The 18,957-nt window shown below is 49.7% G+C and overlaps 1 protein-coding gene across 2 annotated transcripts; it reads right to left on the reverse strand.

The window, feature by feature from the left end:
* Nucleotides 1–3,384: 3,384 nt before the first annotated feature.
* usp46 (ubiquitin specific peptidase 46) lies at nucleotides 3,385–18,644 on the reverse strand. 2 transcript variants are annotated; one of them, XM_080505975.1, is made up of 9 exons: nucleotides 18,322–18,644; nucleotides 14,525–14,605; nucleotides 14,082–14,295; nucleotides 9,915–10,153; nucleotides 8,484–8,560; nucleotides 8,314–8,397; nucleotides 8,077–8,238; nucleotides 6,280–6,358; nucleotides 3,385–5,819 (listed from the first exon to the last, which is right to left on the reverse strand). In XM_080505975.1, exons 1-9 carry the CDS (start codon nucleotides 18,355–18,357, stop codon nucleotides 5,718–5,720), a joined length of 1,074 nt encoding a protein of 357 aa, XP_080362101.1. In that variant the 5' UTR covers nucleotides 18,358–18,644; the 3' UTR covers nucleotides 3,385–5,717. The 2 variants fall into 2 exon arrangements, with proteins under 2 accessions (XP_080362101.1, XP_080362100.1); XM_080505974.1 differs by having other exon boundaries at nucleotides 8,041–8,238.
* Nucleotides 18,645–18,957: the final 313 nt, after the last annotated feature.

The raw sequence follows: 18,957 nt of genomic DNA on the forward strand, positions 1-18,957 counted from the left end.
ATGTCTCCATGTCTTCATGTGAGGCCTCCAGCAGACCATGTCTCCATGTCTCCATGTCTCCATGTGGGGCCTCCAGCAGACCATGTCTCCATGTCTCCATGTCTCCATGTCTCCATGTCTCCATGTCTCCATGTGGGGCCTCCAGCAGACCAGACAACCAGTGTGGTGCTAAAGGCTAGCTAACCTCACGTCCTCCAGTACTTGACGACTGACCTCAGTCATTGTGTTTCATGTTTCTGCTCATTGTGTTCAGTTGGACCAGGTTTTCGTGGTTCCGGTGCTCTACTGTCTCTGCAGAGACGATGTGGATGAAATCCTATGAACAGTTGATAGTAATAGAGTAGTGAGTGATCTGGTGGTACACTGTGGTTAGTGTTTTCTCAGTTTACTGCTTGTGTACTCTACAGTACTACTTTACTTAACTTGTTATTCGTCTGAAGGGTCTTTGTGATCATCTTGATTCTATTAGGATTTTACATGGGTCATAGCTATACTTTCAAAATACATGTTGTGATAGAGTTTCTACAAATAAATGGTATATTTTAGTTTGTCAATTCTTCAAATTGTTTTCTGTCTTTTTAAAGATGAATTCCAGACACTTTCCTGTTGTCTTGATTCATCTGTCACTTCCTGTGAAGACGATGACGACACTGTCTTTTTACAACAAGGACATTAGAATCGTCTGTGCTGCTGGTCTGTGGGAGACGAGGGATTCTGAGAAGAAGCTCCAGTCTCTTCTCAGGACACCAACAGGAGGTGTTTAACATGTCTGGACCCCCTGGGGGGTCTGCTGAGGATCTTACATCTTACAAAGTCTTCAGAGTCTCACTGCAACTGTCAGTCAGCAAAAAGTGTATTTACTCCTGGAAAGAAGGTAAATCCGTTTCTGTAGCCATCATATAATATAATATAATATATAATATACTATAATATAATATAATCTGGCGTATCAGGAACCAGACGGACACGTGGCCTGAATGTTCAGAGGTTTGGAAAACATGATCTAGGTACAAGATTTATTATGATAATACATCTCTAAGTCCATAATGTGTCCTGTGAATTACTCACCCAGTGACAAAACCTTGTGAAATCACTGGGAGTGCTTTATGTCATTTATCTCTTAATCTGACATGCAGCAGGGTTTCCTGGATTAACGACTGTGCAGGATGTGGCGAGGCAATGATGCACATGATTATTACAATTATGCACAATTAAAATGTGTGAATCAGCAAAGTGGTCAACACGAAGACACGAGGACGAGAGCATGTCCTCAGTTCACAGGCAGTGATGAACAGAAGCTCCAGTAGACATGTGGAAGGTTTGTGTCATTTGGATTTTCCTGCAGTTGATTGAGAGGAACTCAAGTTAATGATGTCAAAACTAAGCAACACCAACATCATGCAGCCGGTTTGGAATGACGACAGTCAAACTTTAGATTAAACCTCAAACCAGGGAAAAGAAACAGTCGATTGATTGTGAACCTTTTTCTAGTAACTGAATTTATACAACAAAAACTGTCATTTATTCACTTCTAGTCCTCACCTTGTCTTCACTACCAGTCCTCACCTTGTCCTCACCTTGTCTTCACTACCAGTCCTCACCTTGTCTTCACCTTGTCTTCACTTCCAGTCATCACCTTGTCTTCACTACCAGTCCTCACCTTGTCTTCACCTTGTCTTCACTTCCAGTCCTCACCTTGTCTTCACTACCAGTCCTCACCTTGTCTTCACTACCAGTCCTCACCTTGTCTTCACTTCCAGTCCTCACCTAGTCTTCACCTCCAGTCCTCACCTTGTCTTCACTACCAGTCCTCACCTTGTCTTCACTTCCAGTCCTCACCTCCAGTCCTCACCTTGTCTTCACTACCAGTCCTCACCTTGTCTTCACTACCAGTCCTCACCTTATCTTCACTTCCAGTCCTCACCTCCAGTCCTCACCTTGTCTTCACTACCAGTCCTCACCTTGTCTTCACTTCCAGTCCTCACCTCCAGTCCTCACCTTGTCTTCACTACCAGTCCTCACCTTGTCTTCACTACCAGTCCTCACCTTGTCTTCACTTCCAGTCCTCACCTCCAGTCCTCACCTTGTCTTCACTACCAGTCCTCACCTTGTCTTCACTTCCAGTCCTCACCTCCAGTCCTCACCTTGTCTTCACTTCCAGTCCTCACCTTGTCTTCACTACCAGTCCTCACCTTGTCTTCACTTCCAGTCCTCACCTTGTCTTCACTTCCAGTCCTCACCTTGTCCTCACCTTGTCTTCACTACCAGTCCTCACCTTGTCTTCACTTCCAGTCCTCACCTTGTCTTCACTACCAGTCCTCACCTTGTCTTCACTTCCAGTCCTCACCTAGTCTTCACCTCCAGTCCTCACCTTGTCTTCACTACCAGTCCTCACCTTGTCTTCACTACCAGTCCTCACCTAGTCTTCACCTCCAGTCCTCACCTTGTCTTCACTTCCAGTCCTCACCTAGTCTTCACCTCCAGTCCTCACCTTGTCTTCACTACCAGTCCTCACCTTGTCTTCACTTCCAGTCCTCACCTTGTCTTCACTTCCAGTCCTCACCTTGTCCTCACCTTGTCTTCACTACCAGTCCTCACCTCCAGTCCTCACCTTGTCTTCACTACCAGTCCTCACCTTGTCTTCACTTCCAGTCCTCACCTCCAGTCCTCACCTTGTCTTCACTACCAGTCCTCACCTTGTCTTCACTACCAGTCCTCACCTTGTCTTCACTTCCAGTCCTCACCTCCAGTCCTCACCTTGTCTTCACTACCAGTCCTCACCTTGTCTTCACTACCAGTCCTCACCTTGTCCCCACCTCCAGTCCTTACCTTGTCTTCACTACCAGTCCTCACCTTGTCTTCACTACCAGTCCTCACCTCCAGTCCTCACCTTGTCTTCACTACCAGTCCTCACCTTGTCCCCACCTCCAGTCCTTACCTTGTCTTCACTACCAGTCCTCACCTTGTCTTCACTACCAGTCCTCACCTCCAGTCCTTACCTTGTCTTCACTACCAGTCCTCACCTTGTCTTCACTACCAGTCCTCACCTCCAGTCCTCACCTTGTCTTCACTTCCAGTCCTCACCTTGTCTTCACTACCAGTCCTCACCTTGTCCTCACCTCGTCCTCCCCACCACATCAGTGTCAGTATGTGAATAAAGACGGACTCAGGTGAGCTGATAGTCATTTTATTGAACTGAAGAAGAAATCTACAGTGAGTCAGACTGTTGCTCAAGTTAAAACATGAAGCTCCTCACTAGTAAAGTGCACTTTCACTTAACTGGCAAACGGAGACTCTTCTCCATTTGCTCTTTTTAAAAGCCCCAGAGCAGCTCGGTCGGGCCCCGCCCCCCGGGCCCCGCCCCCGCCCCCGGGCCCCGCCCACACAGTAGCTGTACAGGCTGCAGAGAGCAGTGCAGCCGGAGCCGGTGCATAAAGTGGTGATGGAAGATCAGTGAGTTAAAGTGTCTTTGTCCTCACCAGGTCCAAGACACTTCCTGTCCCCGCTGAACAGTAACGTGGCCGACAACTCTGATTATGTTACGATTGTAAAACAGCATTTCTTCATTAACAGCTTGCATTCAGCTAAAGTCTTTGCCAAGAGCACATTTACACTGTAGGATCTTTGCTTTAAAAAAATATTCTGCTATTTCCACAAGAGTTTTCCTTATGTACAGATGCATCTTTACAAAGAAAAGAAGGTTTTGTTAAAGAGCGCTGCAACTCGTTTGGCGTGTTTTCCTGGTGACTTGGCCCAGAAACAAACTACGGTGACGAGACGGTAGAAAGGAGTGGCTTCATCACCGCGGGGGGTCCCTCTTCACTTTCTTCTTCAGACACAGACAATAACCGAACAAAGACTATCTACTTCTACCTGCTACGTGTTTGAAATGCTCATTTCCTTTTACGTGCAGCTTACAGGAACGTCTCACATCAACACAGTCATTGGATGTTGCACTATTCTACTGGGCGGCGCCAGAAAACCTCTGGAAAGGACAGTACAGATGTTGTATTGAACATTAACATAGGAATCTTTAACGCTATGCTTTAAATATGACACAAACAGTTTATATGGTCAAAGACAAAGAACAGGGAATTGTAAAATAAAATTCAAAGTCTGTGCAAACAGGTTAAAAAAGGACCCAGAATAAAGTAAATGTTCAGGAGAAAGTGGGAAGTGTGAGAAGCCTCAGGTCTACAATCTGAACCTTCACCATATCAAACCAGTTCATGAAGATGCAGCCTGACTGGAGCCACTTCACTAGCTAGTGATGAAGACGAGGCTGGTTGTGTCTCCAGCAGCACGGACACACCAGAACACCCAGGAAGAAACCAGTTCACATTGAAACTCTGAAAGCCTCTTATTGCACAATTCAGTTGAAATGTTTTACAGTCAAATCCAAAGTGGAACAAGCGGCTGATGGTCTCTTTCTGCATCACATCAATCTTGTAATATTTGACTTCTGAACACAGAACTTGGTGTTCCACCGAAGGCCCTCAGGAGCACATTCAACATAAAACAGTCATAAATATTTTGGATTCAATAAATAGGGGTTTAAATTTAACAGTAATATAATAAAGACTCAGCTGGTTCGATCCGATATAGGCATTGTTCGATTTTGTTGAATGGATGCAGTGTTTAGTCACTGCAGCCTCGTTTACATTAGTTTTTCATTTCTATTTCATAGCGCTGTATTAACCCTTCCCGACCTGACCCATCAGCCACACCGAGGTGTGGGGGGGCCGGGGGTCTTGCTCAGGGACCCCTGGTGCAGGTTTTTCTGGAATGTGGGAGGAAACATGGGGAGAACATGCAAACTCCACACAGAAAATCGGCGGGCCATGTTAGAACCCTGGACGCCTCAGTGTGAGGCCACAGCGCCAACCACTGCACCACTGCGCCACTGCAGGAAGCCCTCGGGAAACGTCGTGTTCACCTAAAGTGAACAAGCTGCACACAAAGTCAGATTTATAACAAACATGCATTTGCTCACTTCCACCCAATATTCTGCTCCTCATAAATGTGCCGCTCTGGTCAATACGAAAGAAAAAATACAGATTTTACTGTCGAGCTTCTTCTTGTAAATACAACATTTGCTGGAGAAGAAAAAGTGCAGGCCAGTTGTTTTCTGCATAAAAATGTTAATAAATGAGAGCGCCAGTCTGCAGACAGGCCGACAGTTTCAGGTCGTTTGACGCTTCTCTTGTTCTCGTCCATCTATTGCTTCAAAACCATCAGAAATGCATGAACTCTCTCTCTCCACATCTTATTCAACTGCATTTCCTGACGACGGCGGTGAAAACATCACGAACGACGAGTCACAACTGGGTGGCAGGTCATGGAAGTGGACCTTAAAAACACAGATATATATTGGTAGTACCAGACCTTTGCTTCATTATGCTACCTGGCAGAGAGCGCCCCCTGCAGGCTCCTCCCAGCACCACATGATGCCTTTTTGTTTCCGTCATGCTGTAGAGCCTTTTTACTTTTGTTTTTAAAGTGCAGTCCAGATGCAGGTGACAAAAGCACAAATCAAATTGCACACGTACACAGAGAGAGAAAGAAAGAGGGGAAGACGAAGCACAGGAACCCAGAGGACGACGCTGGGCAGCCAATTGGCACAGAGGCTCGGACTCCAGGAGGAGGTCCAGGACCGCCGGAGCCCAGGTCTGATCGGGAAAACAGAAGGATTGAAACCAAGCAGATGGGCTCCGGCGTCACTCCCTGGACTGGTAGAACAGGATGTAGCCCGACTCAGAGTTCTTGGAGATGTCGGAGGTCAGGCCGTAAAACTCCTCGATGGCCTGGGCGTCGATTTTCTGGACAAGGGAAGCGACAGTGTTTACTGACGACGTGAACGACGGCACAACACACACGAGTCAAAGAGCATCCAGCAAACAATGAGTCAAAGAGCATCCAGCAAACAATGAGTCAAAGAGCATCCATCAAACAATGAGTCAAAGAGCATCCAGCAAACAATGAGTCAAAGAGCATCCAGCAAACAATGAGTCAAAGAGCATCCAGCAAACAATGAGTCAAAGAGCATCCAGCAAACAATGAGTCAAAGAGCATCCAGCAAACAATGAGTCAAAGAGCATCCAGCAAACAATGAGTCAAAGAGCATCCAGCAAACAATGAGTCAAAGAGCATCCAGCAAACAATGAGTCAAAGAGCATCCAGCAAACAATGAGTCAAAGAGCATCCAGCAAACAATGAGTCAAAGAGCATCCAGCAAACAATGAGTCAAAGAGCATCCAGCAAACAATGAGAGTGACGCACCTCCACGATGTCGTCGTCGAACAGCAGCCAGAAGCCGTGACTCTTCACGATGGTGATGTAATGACCTCTGTTTGGCCCGCTGAGGAAGCAGGAGACAAACAGAGGCTTCATCAGAGGCACGCTGCAGCCTCCCAACTCCCGCGGCCTCCCAACTCCCGCGGCCTCCCAACTCCCGCGGCCTCCCACCTCCCGCGGCCTCCCAACTCCCGCGGCCTCCCAACTCCCGCGGCCTCCCAACTCCCGCGGCCTCCCAACTCCCGCGGCCTCCCAACTCCCGCGGCCTCCCAACTCCCGCGGCCTCCCAACTCCCGCGGCCTCCCAACTCCCGCGGCCTCCCAACTCCCGCGGCCTCCCAACTCCCGCGGCCTCCCAACTCCCGCGGCCTCCCAACTCCCGCGGCCTCCCAACTCCCGCAGCCTCCCAACTCCCGCAGCCTCCCAACTTCCGCAGCCTCCCAACTCCCGCAGCCTCCCAACTCCCGCAGCCTCCCAACTCCCGCAGCCTCCCAACTCCCGCAGCCTCCCAACTCCCGCAGCCTCCCACCTCCCGCAGCCTCCCAACTCCCGCAGCCTCCCAACTCCCGCAGCCTCCCAACTCCCGCAGCCTCCCAACTCCCGCAGCCTCCCAACTCCCGCAGCCTCCCAACTCCCGCAGCCTCCCAACTCCCGCGGCCTCCCAACTCCCGCAGCCTCCCAACTCCTGCAGCGCTGCTCTGCCAAGCTTTGACGTCTGTCCCAAATGAAAACAGGAGGTTGCATGCAGTGTTACCAAATTATACGCGACTGGAATAAAAGCAACACAACAGTAAATTTAGCTTGTAGCTCATTTGAATATTAATATTAAAATATCTAACTAACTTTGGCTTCACACGTCTGATGTTTATGCTGCTGGTGTTCAACATCATTTTCATTTCATCAGAAAATCCTGCAGGTTTGGTGACTTTAATTCTTGCTGCTCCTCTTTTGAAAGCCCAGAATGTGGACTTTGTGAAAATCCTATCAGATTGGTTTCTCAAATAGTATTTATATTACGTACAAAATGGTCACCAGAAACAAGCAAAAATCACTGTTTTTGGGTGATTATATATTTCTCTGCACTGCAATATTTAATTGAAGATCACTTTATTTTGGTGCATTGGGTGTTGGTAAACAGTTTGTTGTGTTATTTGCTCCCTGGCACCCAGAGAGGAAAAACAACATCTTTAGGCTGAAGTTGAAGAGTAAAAAAATGGACATTGAAAATTTGGTTCACCACAAAACAAATCATTTCAATGTTCAATAAAACCTCTGATATAAGAGACATTACATCATTTTATTGTGGATATAAAACACAATCCATCAATTGTAACATATTCAAACTGTAGGGAAACTTAAGGTATGAATAAAGAGTGCAGGACCGAGCAGTGTGCAATAAAACACTTATTTACTTCCTCTACAACTTTAACTATTACTCTGATATACATATTATTATTACTGGCCTGAGGATCCTGAGGTTTTAACTCAAATGAGCTGAATACACATTATAGTTTAACGTATTTGAGTATCTGAGGAAGAAAGAACTGCACTTTCTTTTCTTACAAACGCACTGCAACCTTCAGTTTTGTCAACAGGAGAGGAGGGGCTTGATTTAATGGACTGTTTCTTAGACAGATGATCGCCTGTTTATTTTGAGCAGGTGAGCAAATGCAAAGTGGGATCAGCGCGTCAGGAGAGGCTTCTGGGAACCAGCTTGGTCTGTGAGGCCCGGGGGGGGGCGATGTACCTCCCACAGTGGACCACCACGGCCACCAGGTCGTACATGCGGTCCAGGTTGACGGCGTCCCCAGAGGTGTTGAAGAGACGCAGCTCCAGAGGGAACACCACCCGGTAGGACAGCTTGGTGTAGCGGTGCAGCTGCTCCATGTACTTGAACCTCTTGAGGTGTAGAGCCAGGATCATGGGGAGCTTCTTCACACGCATTCTGCAGAGCACAAAGCACACTGGAGGGCCTCGTTCTCACAACCACACTCTTCAACTCTTCTCACGCTTCACTGACCGCTTTTGTGCTTCCTGCTTGCTGCAGCAGGTCTCACAGTAGTATTTATACTCACTGCACAGAGTCTCTGTATTGCTGAAGTCCCTGGACACAAGAGCATCACCACACGTCACTTCATGTTTAAACCAGAGGGACACGTCAGGTTGTCCAGCTGAGAACCCCCATGTTACCTGAGACAGTGGGTGATGGACGTGTTCTGCTCCACATCCACAGAAAGATCCAGAAAATCTTCATCCTTGCTGCTCACCTGCAGACAAATGAGACAAACTCACGTAACTCAGTGGTTCGTTTCCTGAACTGACTCGCGACACAGGGCCGTCGCTCAAATGCTCATTTTACTGGCTAACGTTTGTGTCTGTGCAGTGCAGAGCTGTGGAGTCGAGGACAAGGCCTCCACACCACGAGGACAAGGTCTCCACACCACAAGGACAAGGTCTCCACACCACAAGGACAAGGTCTCCACACCACGAGGACAAGGTCTCCACACCACGAGGACGAGGTCTCCACACCACGAGGACGAGGTCTCCACACCACGAGGACGAGGTCTCCACACCACGAGGACGAGGTCTCCACACCACGAGGACGAGGTCTCCACACCACGAGGACGAGGTCTCCACACCACGAGGACGAGGTCTCCACACCACGAGGACGAGGTCTCCACACCACGAGGACAAGGTCTCCACACCACGAGGACAAGGTCTCCACACCACGAGGACAAGGCCTCCACACCACGAGGACAAGGTCTCCACACCACGAGGACGAGGCCTCCACACCACGAGGACGAGGCCTCCACACCACGAGGACAAGGTCTCCACACCACGAGGACAAGGTCTCCACACCACGAGGACAAGGCCTCCACACCACGAGGCCTCCACACCACGAGGACAAGGCCTCCACACCATGAGGACAAGGTCTCCACACCACGAGGACGAGGCCTCCACACCACGAGGACGAGGCCTCCACACCACGAGGACAAGGTCTCCACACCACGAGGACAAGGTCTCCACACCACGAGGACAAGGTCTCCACACCACGAGGACGAGGCCTCCACACCACGAGGACGAGGCCTCCACACCACGAGGACGAGGCCTCCACACCACGAGGACAAGGCCTCCACACCACGAGGACAAGGTCTCCACACCACGAGGACAAGGTCTCCACACCACGAGGACGAGGTCTCCACACCACGAGGACGAGGCCTCCACACCACGAGGACGAGGCCTCCACACCACGAGGACGAGGCCTCCACACCACGAGGACGAGGCCTCCACACCACGAGGACGAGGCCTCCACACCACGAGGACAAGGCCTCCACACCACGAGGACAAGGTCTCCAGCCAGTCCTGACACAAACAGGTGGTCAGACTTTAGTCTTTTTTGTTCCTGTCTCTTGTGTGCATCTCTCAGAACCTCTGAAAACAGCTCATCCGTCTCACAGACTCATTCAGGAGAGGACACTTGGTCAAGGGGACTGGAGGACAGACCGGGGGACTGAGGGACAGACCGGGGGACTGGGGGACACACCGAGCTGCTGAGGACACAACCACAAAAACTGCATCTGGAAAAGTCCACAGATAAAGTGAGAAAGTGGAGCGACGAACCGTTTCACAGTTCAGGCATCGCGTCTCATTGGTCAGAGTTCCCTGGAAGATGTCGTGGACCCATGTGGGTTCCGTCTTGTTCTCCGTCTCGGTCTCCGTGACGATGGCGGTGCCGTTGTTCTTGAGGCGTCCATTCTGCTTCTCCTGCTTCTTCTCCTCCTGCAGGATGTCGGCCACCGTGTTCAGCAGGTAGTTGAGGAACTCGTGGGCGTCTTGTTGCATGTAGTTATCGAACAGGTCTGGAGGGAAACAAGACAAGAGTGGGAGAGGAAGAACAAGACATGAATGGAAGAGGAGGAACAAGACAAGAGTGGAAGAGGAGGAACAAGACATGAGTGGAAGAGGAGGAACAAGACATGAGTGGAAGAGGAGGAACAAGACATGAGTGGAAGAGGAGGAACAAGACATGAGTGGAAGAGGAGGAACAAGACAAGAGTGGAAGAGGAGGAACAAGACAAGAGTGGAAGAGGAGGAACAAGACAAGAGTGGAAGAGGAGGAACAAGACAAGAGTGGAAGAGGAGGAACAAGACAAGAGTGGAAGAGGAGGAACAAGACATGAGTGGAAGAGGAGGAACAAGACAAGAGTGGAAGAGGAGGAACAAGACATGAGTGGAAGAGGAAGAACAAGACAAGAGTGGAAGAGGAAGAACAAGACATGAGTGGAAGAGGAGGAACAAGACAAGAGTGGAAGAGGAGGAACAAGACAAGAGTGGAAGAGGAGGAACAAGACATGAGTGGAAGAGGAAGAACAAGACAAGAGTGGAAGAGGAAGAACAAGACATGAGTGGAAGAGGAGGAACAAGACAAGAGTGGAAGAGGAGGAACAAGACAAGAGTGGAAGAGGAGGAACAAGACATGAGTGGAAGAGGAGGAACAAGACAAGAGTGGAAGAGGAAGAACAAGACATGAGTGGAAGAGGAAGAACAAGACAAGAGTGGAAGAGGAGGAACAAGACATGAGTGGAAGAGGAAGAACAAGACATGAGTGGAAGAGGAAGAACAAGACAAGAGTGGAAGAGGAGGAACAAGACAAGAGTGGAAGAGGAGGAACAAGACAAGAGTGGAAGAGGAGGAACAAGACATGAGTGGAAGAGGAAGAACAAGACAAGAGTGGAAGAGGAGGAACAAGACATGAGTGGAAGAGGAGGAACAAGACATGAGTGGAAGAGGAAGAACAAGACAAGAGTGGAAGAGGAGGAACAAGACATGAGTGGAAGAGGAAGAACAAGACATGAGTGGAAGAGGAAGAACAAGACAAGAGTGGAAGAGGAGGAACAAGACAAGAGTGGAAGAGGAGGAACAAGACGGCAAATCTTCTGCAAAAGCACTTTAAACATAACAGGAACAGCTGGATGGAACCGGCCTTCCTGAGAACATTCGTCTAATAAGTGGAGGACGGACGGACGGATGGACGGACGGACGGACGGACGGACGGACACACACACACACACACACAGTATTCAGGGATGTTGTTCACTTTGACTTGACTCATCTCAGTTTGGAATCATTTTTTCAACACAGAAAGATGTGATTATTGTTTTCCAAGGAGAAACAATAAACACTTAGTAGAAACTACAACCTTCCAGTTGTGCACGTTTGGACAGCTCTTTAAAAAATAAGGAATCCTGTGACATCATCGCTTGCTGAGATTGAACAACACTAAAGTCACACTGCTGCATATTATGGTTCTCAATTGTTTACCTGTAACTAGTGAAGTATATTAGTTGAGAGTATTAAATCCTGTCGGTCTGCCAGTACTACTGCACATGGAAGCAGGAGACAAGCCGACATAAAAGAAAGCTTTGGACAGTGTCCATTACGTCTCTGCAGCGCTGGAGAAGTGTGACCAGAGGAAACAAGCATGGACAAGTCTTAAAACCAGCACTGTAAACATCACATGCCAATTAGAAAGAAAAGGTAGAATTAATCTGAGCTGCTCTGTGCAGCTTTTACAGTAGAGCAGCTCAATGGAAGAGGTTGTTGCAGACCGATATCAGTAAACACAACAGAACGGGGGGGCCCAGCGGGGGGTCCACACCAAGAACTCAGCTGTGAGCCTTGATTGAACGTCCACAATTCAGTGTCTCGAGAAAATGTGCAATTTCCATTTTGCTTGCATTCCTGTCTGGCTCATCTGGTCGGTGCAGACGAGACGGAGAAAAGACGGGCTTTTAATCTGGACATGAAACTACGAGCACAGGAGAGGTTGAGGACGCTGTGATGCAGCAGGACACAGCTGGACACAGCTGGACATCTCAGGTCCATCAAACCAGCTCCAAACTGAGTTTGCTGGTCCATTTGAAAAAATCTCCTTCAGATAAGCTACTATACCACTTCCTGTATCTTCATCCCTGTTCTGCTCGTAGGACGGAGACGGTGAGGCGTCCTGCTAGTGTCCATCTCTTCTCTACCTTCATCATTGTTCTGCTCATAGGACGGAGACGGTGAGGCGTCCTGCTAGTGTCCATCTCTTCTCTACCTTCATCATTGTTCTGCTCGTAGGACGGAGACGGTGAGGCGTCCTGCTAGTGTCCATCTCTTCTCTACCTTCATCCCTGTTCTGCTCGTAGGACGGAGACGGTGAGGCGTCCTGCTAGTGTCCATCTCTTCTCTACCTTCATCATTGTTCTGCTCGTAGGACGGAGACGGTGAGGCGTCCTGCTAGTGTCCATCTCTTCTCTACCTTCATCATTGTTCTGCTCGTAGGACGGAGACGGTGAGGCGTCCTGCTAGTGTCCATCTCTTCTCTACCTTCATCGTTGTTCTGCTCGTAGGACGGAGACGGTGAGGCGTCCTGCTAGTGTCCATCTCTTCTCTACCTTCATCGTTGTTCTGCTCGTAGGACGGAGACGGTGAGGCGTCCTGCTAGTGTCCATCTCTTCTCTACCTTCATCGTTGTTCTGCTCGTAGGACGGAGACGGTGAGGCGTCCTGCTAGTGTCCATCTCTTCTCTACCTTCATCCCTGTTCTGCTCGTAGGACGGAGACGGTGAGGCGTCCTGCTAGTGTCCATCTCTTCTCTACCTTCATCATTGTTCTGCTCGTAGGACGGAGACGGTGAGGCGTCCTGCTAGTGTCCATCTCTTCTCTACCTTCATCATTGTTCTGCTCGTAGGACGGAGACGGTGAGGCGTCCTGCTAGTGTCCATCTCTTCTCTACCTTCATTACTCACGAGACCAGCAGCACTTCACGACAACCAATAAAAGACTGCAGGCATGAGGAAGACACATCACACTACTGCCAGCGTGTGTTAAAGACTTGATAACTTGTCACGTCACGTCTCTGCATTCAGTTCCTTCCTGTCCACGACCTCAACTCTCCTTCTGGCCTCAGGCTGCAGCGACGGTCCAGGACTCGCCTGCAAACCCTGTCGCTAGTCTTTTACCACAAAAGATGCATTTATCAAGAAATGTGTCCACTATTTCCAGGAAGCCAGATTCTAATTTATGTTCTTCTTTTCTCCTGCCGTGGCTCCAGTTTCACTCCGTCTGCTGAGACGTTTAATGTAAATGCTTAAAGGTCGTAGTTTTGTGACATAAATGAATTAAAACGCAGATTGCTTATTTCTAAAACACAAACAAATGTTGTACTTGCACCTTGCAGTTATGCTTTTATCAACCATGTTTGATTGTTTTTAAAAGAAAGTGTATTGGATCCTTGTTTAGCCTCCAGGTGTGTGAACGCAACTTTTTCACTTGAGAAAACAAACAGAAAACTAAACAGAACCAAAACCAGACGAAGCCCCAGTGGAAGACGAGCTGACAGCTGTTGTAATCAATCAAGTCTAATAGCTGAATAGCGTGTGTGTTTCTGCTGGGAGGTTCTCCACATACAGAACCAGTCTCACATTGAACAGAACCGTCAGAGACGCTCCTGTTTTCATGGATGTGGATGTGAAAGGTGAACAGTGAGAGGAGAGAGAGGAGGCAGCTGGTCAGAGCCGGTCCCAACAGAGACGCCATTGTTGGCCACATAAAGGGCTTCCTGACCGGAGCAGAGAACAGTGGGCTCTACTGTCCCTGACCTCACCACCAGCAGCACCTTGACCTCCAGCCCGGCGCCACACAAACCACTGCCATCGCTCGCTCACGTGAAACCATTTGGTGAGAAGTGGAACGCTGCGCTGGGTTTGGACTCGTCTGTCCACAGTGACATGAAGAGCGTTACCGTTCTCTTTCCGGAGTCGGGAGATGAACTTTTTGGGCGGGATGACGCCCACTTTCTTCTTCTGCGTGGTGATGGAGTGGAAGAGGTCGGCCAGGCATGTGAGCAGGTTCTCCTTCTTCTTCTGCTGGGCTTTGTAGGCCAGGACGTTCTCCCGGAACGGCCGGCAGAAGTACAGCGCCTGCAGCACCGAGTTACAGTAGCACGTGTTCCCAAACTGACGGAGGAAGCAACACAAACACATTTCAAAACCTCATCTCAATCAACTTTGGTGATTTAGTACAAAACAACAAACAACTTTCTCCACTGATTCCAGCCAAGAGGCTGTTGTTTATGTGGACACATGGAGGAACCGTCCCCTGAACCTGCACCAAACACCAGTCCTGGCCTTGTTGTGAAACACGACGCCAGCGTTGTTGCTGGACAGACGATCAGCTGATACTCACATTGACCAAGCCAAAGTAGTGCTCATTGATGGGGAACTGCTCCGGGCCGATGTCTTTCTCCAGAGCAGAGGCATTGGTGCCCTGAGGGACAAAACAAGACGTCCTGCCATCATTTCCTCAGTCATCTCACAACAACGTGTTTCCACCTGTGGCGTTCAACCGTTTAGATTAGTGAAGACGTAGACGTGCAAAGTGAACAGGTAAGAAACATCTCTGCATCGTCAGAATATATCCTATGGCTGAATTATGTCATTTTATTGTCTTAAACATGTTAGTGTCTTTTACGTCGACCAAGTAGAGCAGCATGTTTTACCAATATTCTACTGGTAACGTCGCATTGTAGGCCATTTAATATACATTCTTTATTATTGTGCTGTTTACCTAAAGACCTGCACAGTCATCAGAAAGCATATTCATTCAACTTAAATACTTGATAATATCATGAGGCGTAAAGATTCACTTGGAAATCATCCTAGTTTTCACTATTTAGTGTGAGAGGAAGTCGATACGCCTTCAAATCAGAAAACAAAATCACTGAATGGGTTTTAATTCGGGATTTGTACTGGCTTCTGTACTTTTATAGATACTGATGAAATTCTGTCAGTACTGCGGAGTACGGATTCATGTCAAATCAAACGGTGCCATTTTTTCGGTACCTAAACATCCTTGTGACTGTGAGGAGACGAGTAGGCGATTTCCCGAGCCGGATTTGAACGCAGCATCGCAGGCACATGAGCGTAACGGCGTCAGGAGCGGGTCTGAAGTGTTTCCATCTAGAACCTCCACAGGGGTCCACTGGAAGACTGACCAGTGACACAGCTGAGGTCGCAGTTTACATAAGAGTGTATGGAAATGCACACACACCAGCGTTGTGTCAAAGCAGAAAGCAGATAAGGTCCAAACAGTAGAACCACGTCAAAAGTCGGGACTATTTAACGTCTTGGTGGATAAGCAGCGTACTTTTCTCTTGTCAAGCCATTTGGCTGTCAGAGATCCAACCGTCTCCACATGAACCTCCGCCCCGGGAGACCAGGCAGGTTGAGGGAGGCCTGGACTTTTAATAGCCGTCATTTCTGCCTGGAAGCAGGTGCTGAATGCTGCTTTGTCCATTTACTGCTTCCAGTCTGACAAAAACTCAAGTCACCTGCGGTGCAGATACAGATATGCTGCTGCGAATACTGTAAGAAGTACAATAAGTGGACCTGCAAATACGTTCAAATCGAAATAACACATGAACAAGAAAAGGGCTGATCAACCCCTTCTGACATTTGATGCCACATTGCTGTGAAAATCAGTGTTTGAATCCTGGACTCATGAACATCTCACACGTTTCGTGACATCACTGTGACCTTCAAACTGCAGGTCATGGTGGAGTCTGGCTCTACAGAACAATATGGTGGAGTCTGGCTCTACAGAACAATATGAAGGAGTCTGGCTCTACAGAACAATATGGTGGAGTCTGGCTCTACAGAACAATATGGTGGAGTCTGGCTCTACAGAACAATATGGTGGAGTCTGGCTCTACAGAACAATATGGTGGAGTCTGGCTCTACAGAACAATATGGTGGAGTCTGGCTCTACAGAACAATATGGTGGAGTCTGGCTCTACAGAACAATATGGTGGAGTCTGGCTCTACAGAACAATATGGTGGAGTCTGGCTCTACAGAACAATATGGTGGAGTCTGGCTCTACAGAACAATTCGGCCTTCAGGAAACACAGAAGGACTCTGAGCCACAGGAACCTTGGGAGGATAAAGAGCGTTGTGTCTGAGGTGAAACTCCACTTTTTAGTAGTGATTGCTTGGTTTTTATGAAATATAGACATTTACATCACGTATACTCTGTTCCACAGCAAAGACATGTAAAGGTTCTTCTTGTACTATTCTAACGGTCCGGCACGCTGAAGACCCTGGTCTGCAGGTCTCTGGTCTCCCAACGGAAATGTACTGGACACTCGTTGGGTCGGTGCGACTTGCTGCTTGATGCATGTCAAAGGGGGACGAGTCTCACTGTCCTGCACTGTCCTGCAGCCTTCCTGTCCTGCAGCCTCACTGTCCTGCAGCCTCACTGTCCTGCAGTCTTCCTGTCCTGCAGTCTCACTGTCCTGCAGTCTCACTGTCCTGCACTGTCCTGCAGCCTTCCTGTCCTGCAGTCTCACTGTCCTGCAGTCTCACTGTCCTGCAGTCTTCCTGTCCTGCAGTCTCACTGTCCTGCAGCCTCACTGTCCTGCAGTCTTCCTGTCCTGCAGTCTCACTGTCCTGCAGCCTCACTGTCCTGCAGTCTTCCTGTCCTGCAGTCTCACTGTCCTGCAGTCTTCCTGTCCTGCAGCCTCACTGTCCTGCAGTCTCACTGTCCTGCAGCCTTCCTGTCCTGCAGTCTCACTGTCCTGCAGCCTCACTGTCCTGCATTCTTCCTGTCCTGCAGTCTTCCTGTCCTGCAGTCTTCCTGTCCTGCAGTCTCACTGTCCTGCAGTCTCCCTGTCCTGCAGTCTTCCTGTCCTGCAGTCTCACTGTCCTGCAGCCTCACTGTCCTGCAGTCTCACTGTCCTGCACTGTCCTGCAGTCTTCCTGTCCTGCAGTCTCACTGTCCTGCAGTCTTCCTGTCCTGCAGTCTTCCTGTCCTGCAGTCTCACTGTCCTGCAGCCTCACTGTCCTGCAGCCTCACTGTCCTGCAGCCTCACTGTCCTGCAGTCTTCCTGTCCTGCAGTCTCACTGTCCTGCAGTCTTCCTGTCCTGCAGCCTCACTGTCCTGCAGCCTCACTGTCCTGCAGCCTCACTGTCCTGCAGTCTTCCTGTCCTGCAGCCTCACTGTCCTGCAGTCTTCCTGTCCTGCAGTCTTCCTGTCCTGCAGTCTCACTGTCCTGCAGTCTCCCTGTCCTGCAGTCTCACTGTCCTGCAGTCTCACTGTCCTGCAGTCTCACTGTCCTGCACTGTCCTGCAGTCTCACTGTCCTGCAGTCTCACTGTCCTGCAGCCTTCCTGTCCTGCAGCCTCACTGTCCTGCAGCCTTCCTGTCCTGCAGTCTCACTGTCCTGCAGTCTCACTGTCCTGCAGTCTCACTGTCCTGCAGTCTCACTGTCCTGCAGCCTTCCTGTCCTGCAGCCTTCCTGTCCTGCAGTCTTCCTGTCCTGCAGTCTCACTGTCCTGCAGTCTCCCTGTCCTGCAGTCTCCCTGTCCTGCAGTCTTCCTGTCCTGCAGTCTCACTGTCCTGCAGCCTCACTGTCCTGCAGTCTCACTGTCCTGCACTGTCCTGCAGTCTTCCTGTCCTGCAGTCTCACTGTCCTGCAGTCTTCCTGTCCTGCAGTCTTCCTGTCCTGCAGCCTTCCTGTCCTGCAGTCTCACTGTCCTGCAGTCTCACTGTCCTGCACTGTCCTGCAGTCTCACTGTCCTGCACTGTCCTGCAGTCTCACTGTCCTGCAGCTCCAGGCTAAATAAAGCCTGTTAAGTCTGTTCTTACACTCCTCAGTGTCTCTGGACGCAACATCAACACAGATTAGTCCCCCGGGATGTGACCAGGCTGCAGCCGCACGTTACGCAACAACAGGCTGTCACGAGCTGCGTGCCTTCACACACACACACACACACACACACACACACACACACACACACACACACACACACACACACACACACACACACACACACACACACACACACACACACACACACACACACACACACACACACACACACACACACACACACACACACACACACACACACACACACACACACACACACACACACACACACACACACACACACACACACACACTGATGGGGGTGGACGAGACTCACCATATTACAGATGGAGGCGATGTTTCTGACAGTCATTGAGTTCACAGGGTCCTCCTCACCGCCATCTTCGTAAAAAAACAGAAAAGCAGGAGAAGCGACGGAGGAAAGAAGTCGGTTCGTGGCTGGAGGCCAGACTGCAGGCGGAGACACGGAGCACCATGCAGCCGGCACGGAGCGGAGCGGAGGCCCGGACCGCGACCACCCTCAGCACGGCGTCATCCTGGCGCACACCGGGGCGGGCACAGCCGGGGCACAGCTGGACACAGCTGGGCACAGCTGGAGACCGACACCAGGCTCCGAGCGGACGGACCAAGTTCAGCCAGCAGGTTGACAACAACGACCGGAGAGGAAGCGCTGGAGCCACGCCCACCGCGCGAAGCGGAGAGATCCCATTGGTCCGTGCTTTGTGACGTCTGATTGACACAGTGAGCGAGCCACTCACAGAGCTGCACGGGGAAGCTGACCTCAGTTGCAGCCAACTGGGAGGAAGTATTTACCGCAAGGGCTGCCGGGAGTTGGAGTTCATATCACAACACATTTAAAGGGACGCGCTAACGTTTATGTAAACGACGGGTTTTACAGGGGAAATGATCCTGCAGTGAATTAAGACACGAGCAGGAACATACAACTATAGGT

Source organism: Blennius ocellaris (genome assembly GCF_963422515.1).
Source record: "Blennius ocellaris genome assembly, chromosome: 12".
Lineage (NCBI taxonomy): Eukaryota > Metazoa > Chordata > Actinopteri > Blenniiformes > Blenniidae > Blennius > Blennius ocellaris.

Bases quoted from the DNA above. Each gene is read 5' to 3' on its own strand.
- usp46 (XM_080505974.1), bottom strand. From the start codon at position 18,357: ATGACTGTCAGAAACATCGCCTCCATCTGTAATATG. The intron at 14,606-18,321 runs GTGAGTCTCGTC...TTTGTCCCTCAG, and splicing joins TCGCCTCCATCTGTAATATG to GGCACCAATGCCTCTGCTCT. The intron at 14,296-14,524 runs GTGAGTATCAGC...TTCCTCCGTCAG, and splicing joins ACTACTTTGGCTTGGTCAAT to TTTGGGAACACGTGCTACTG.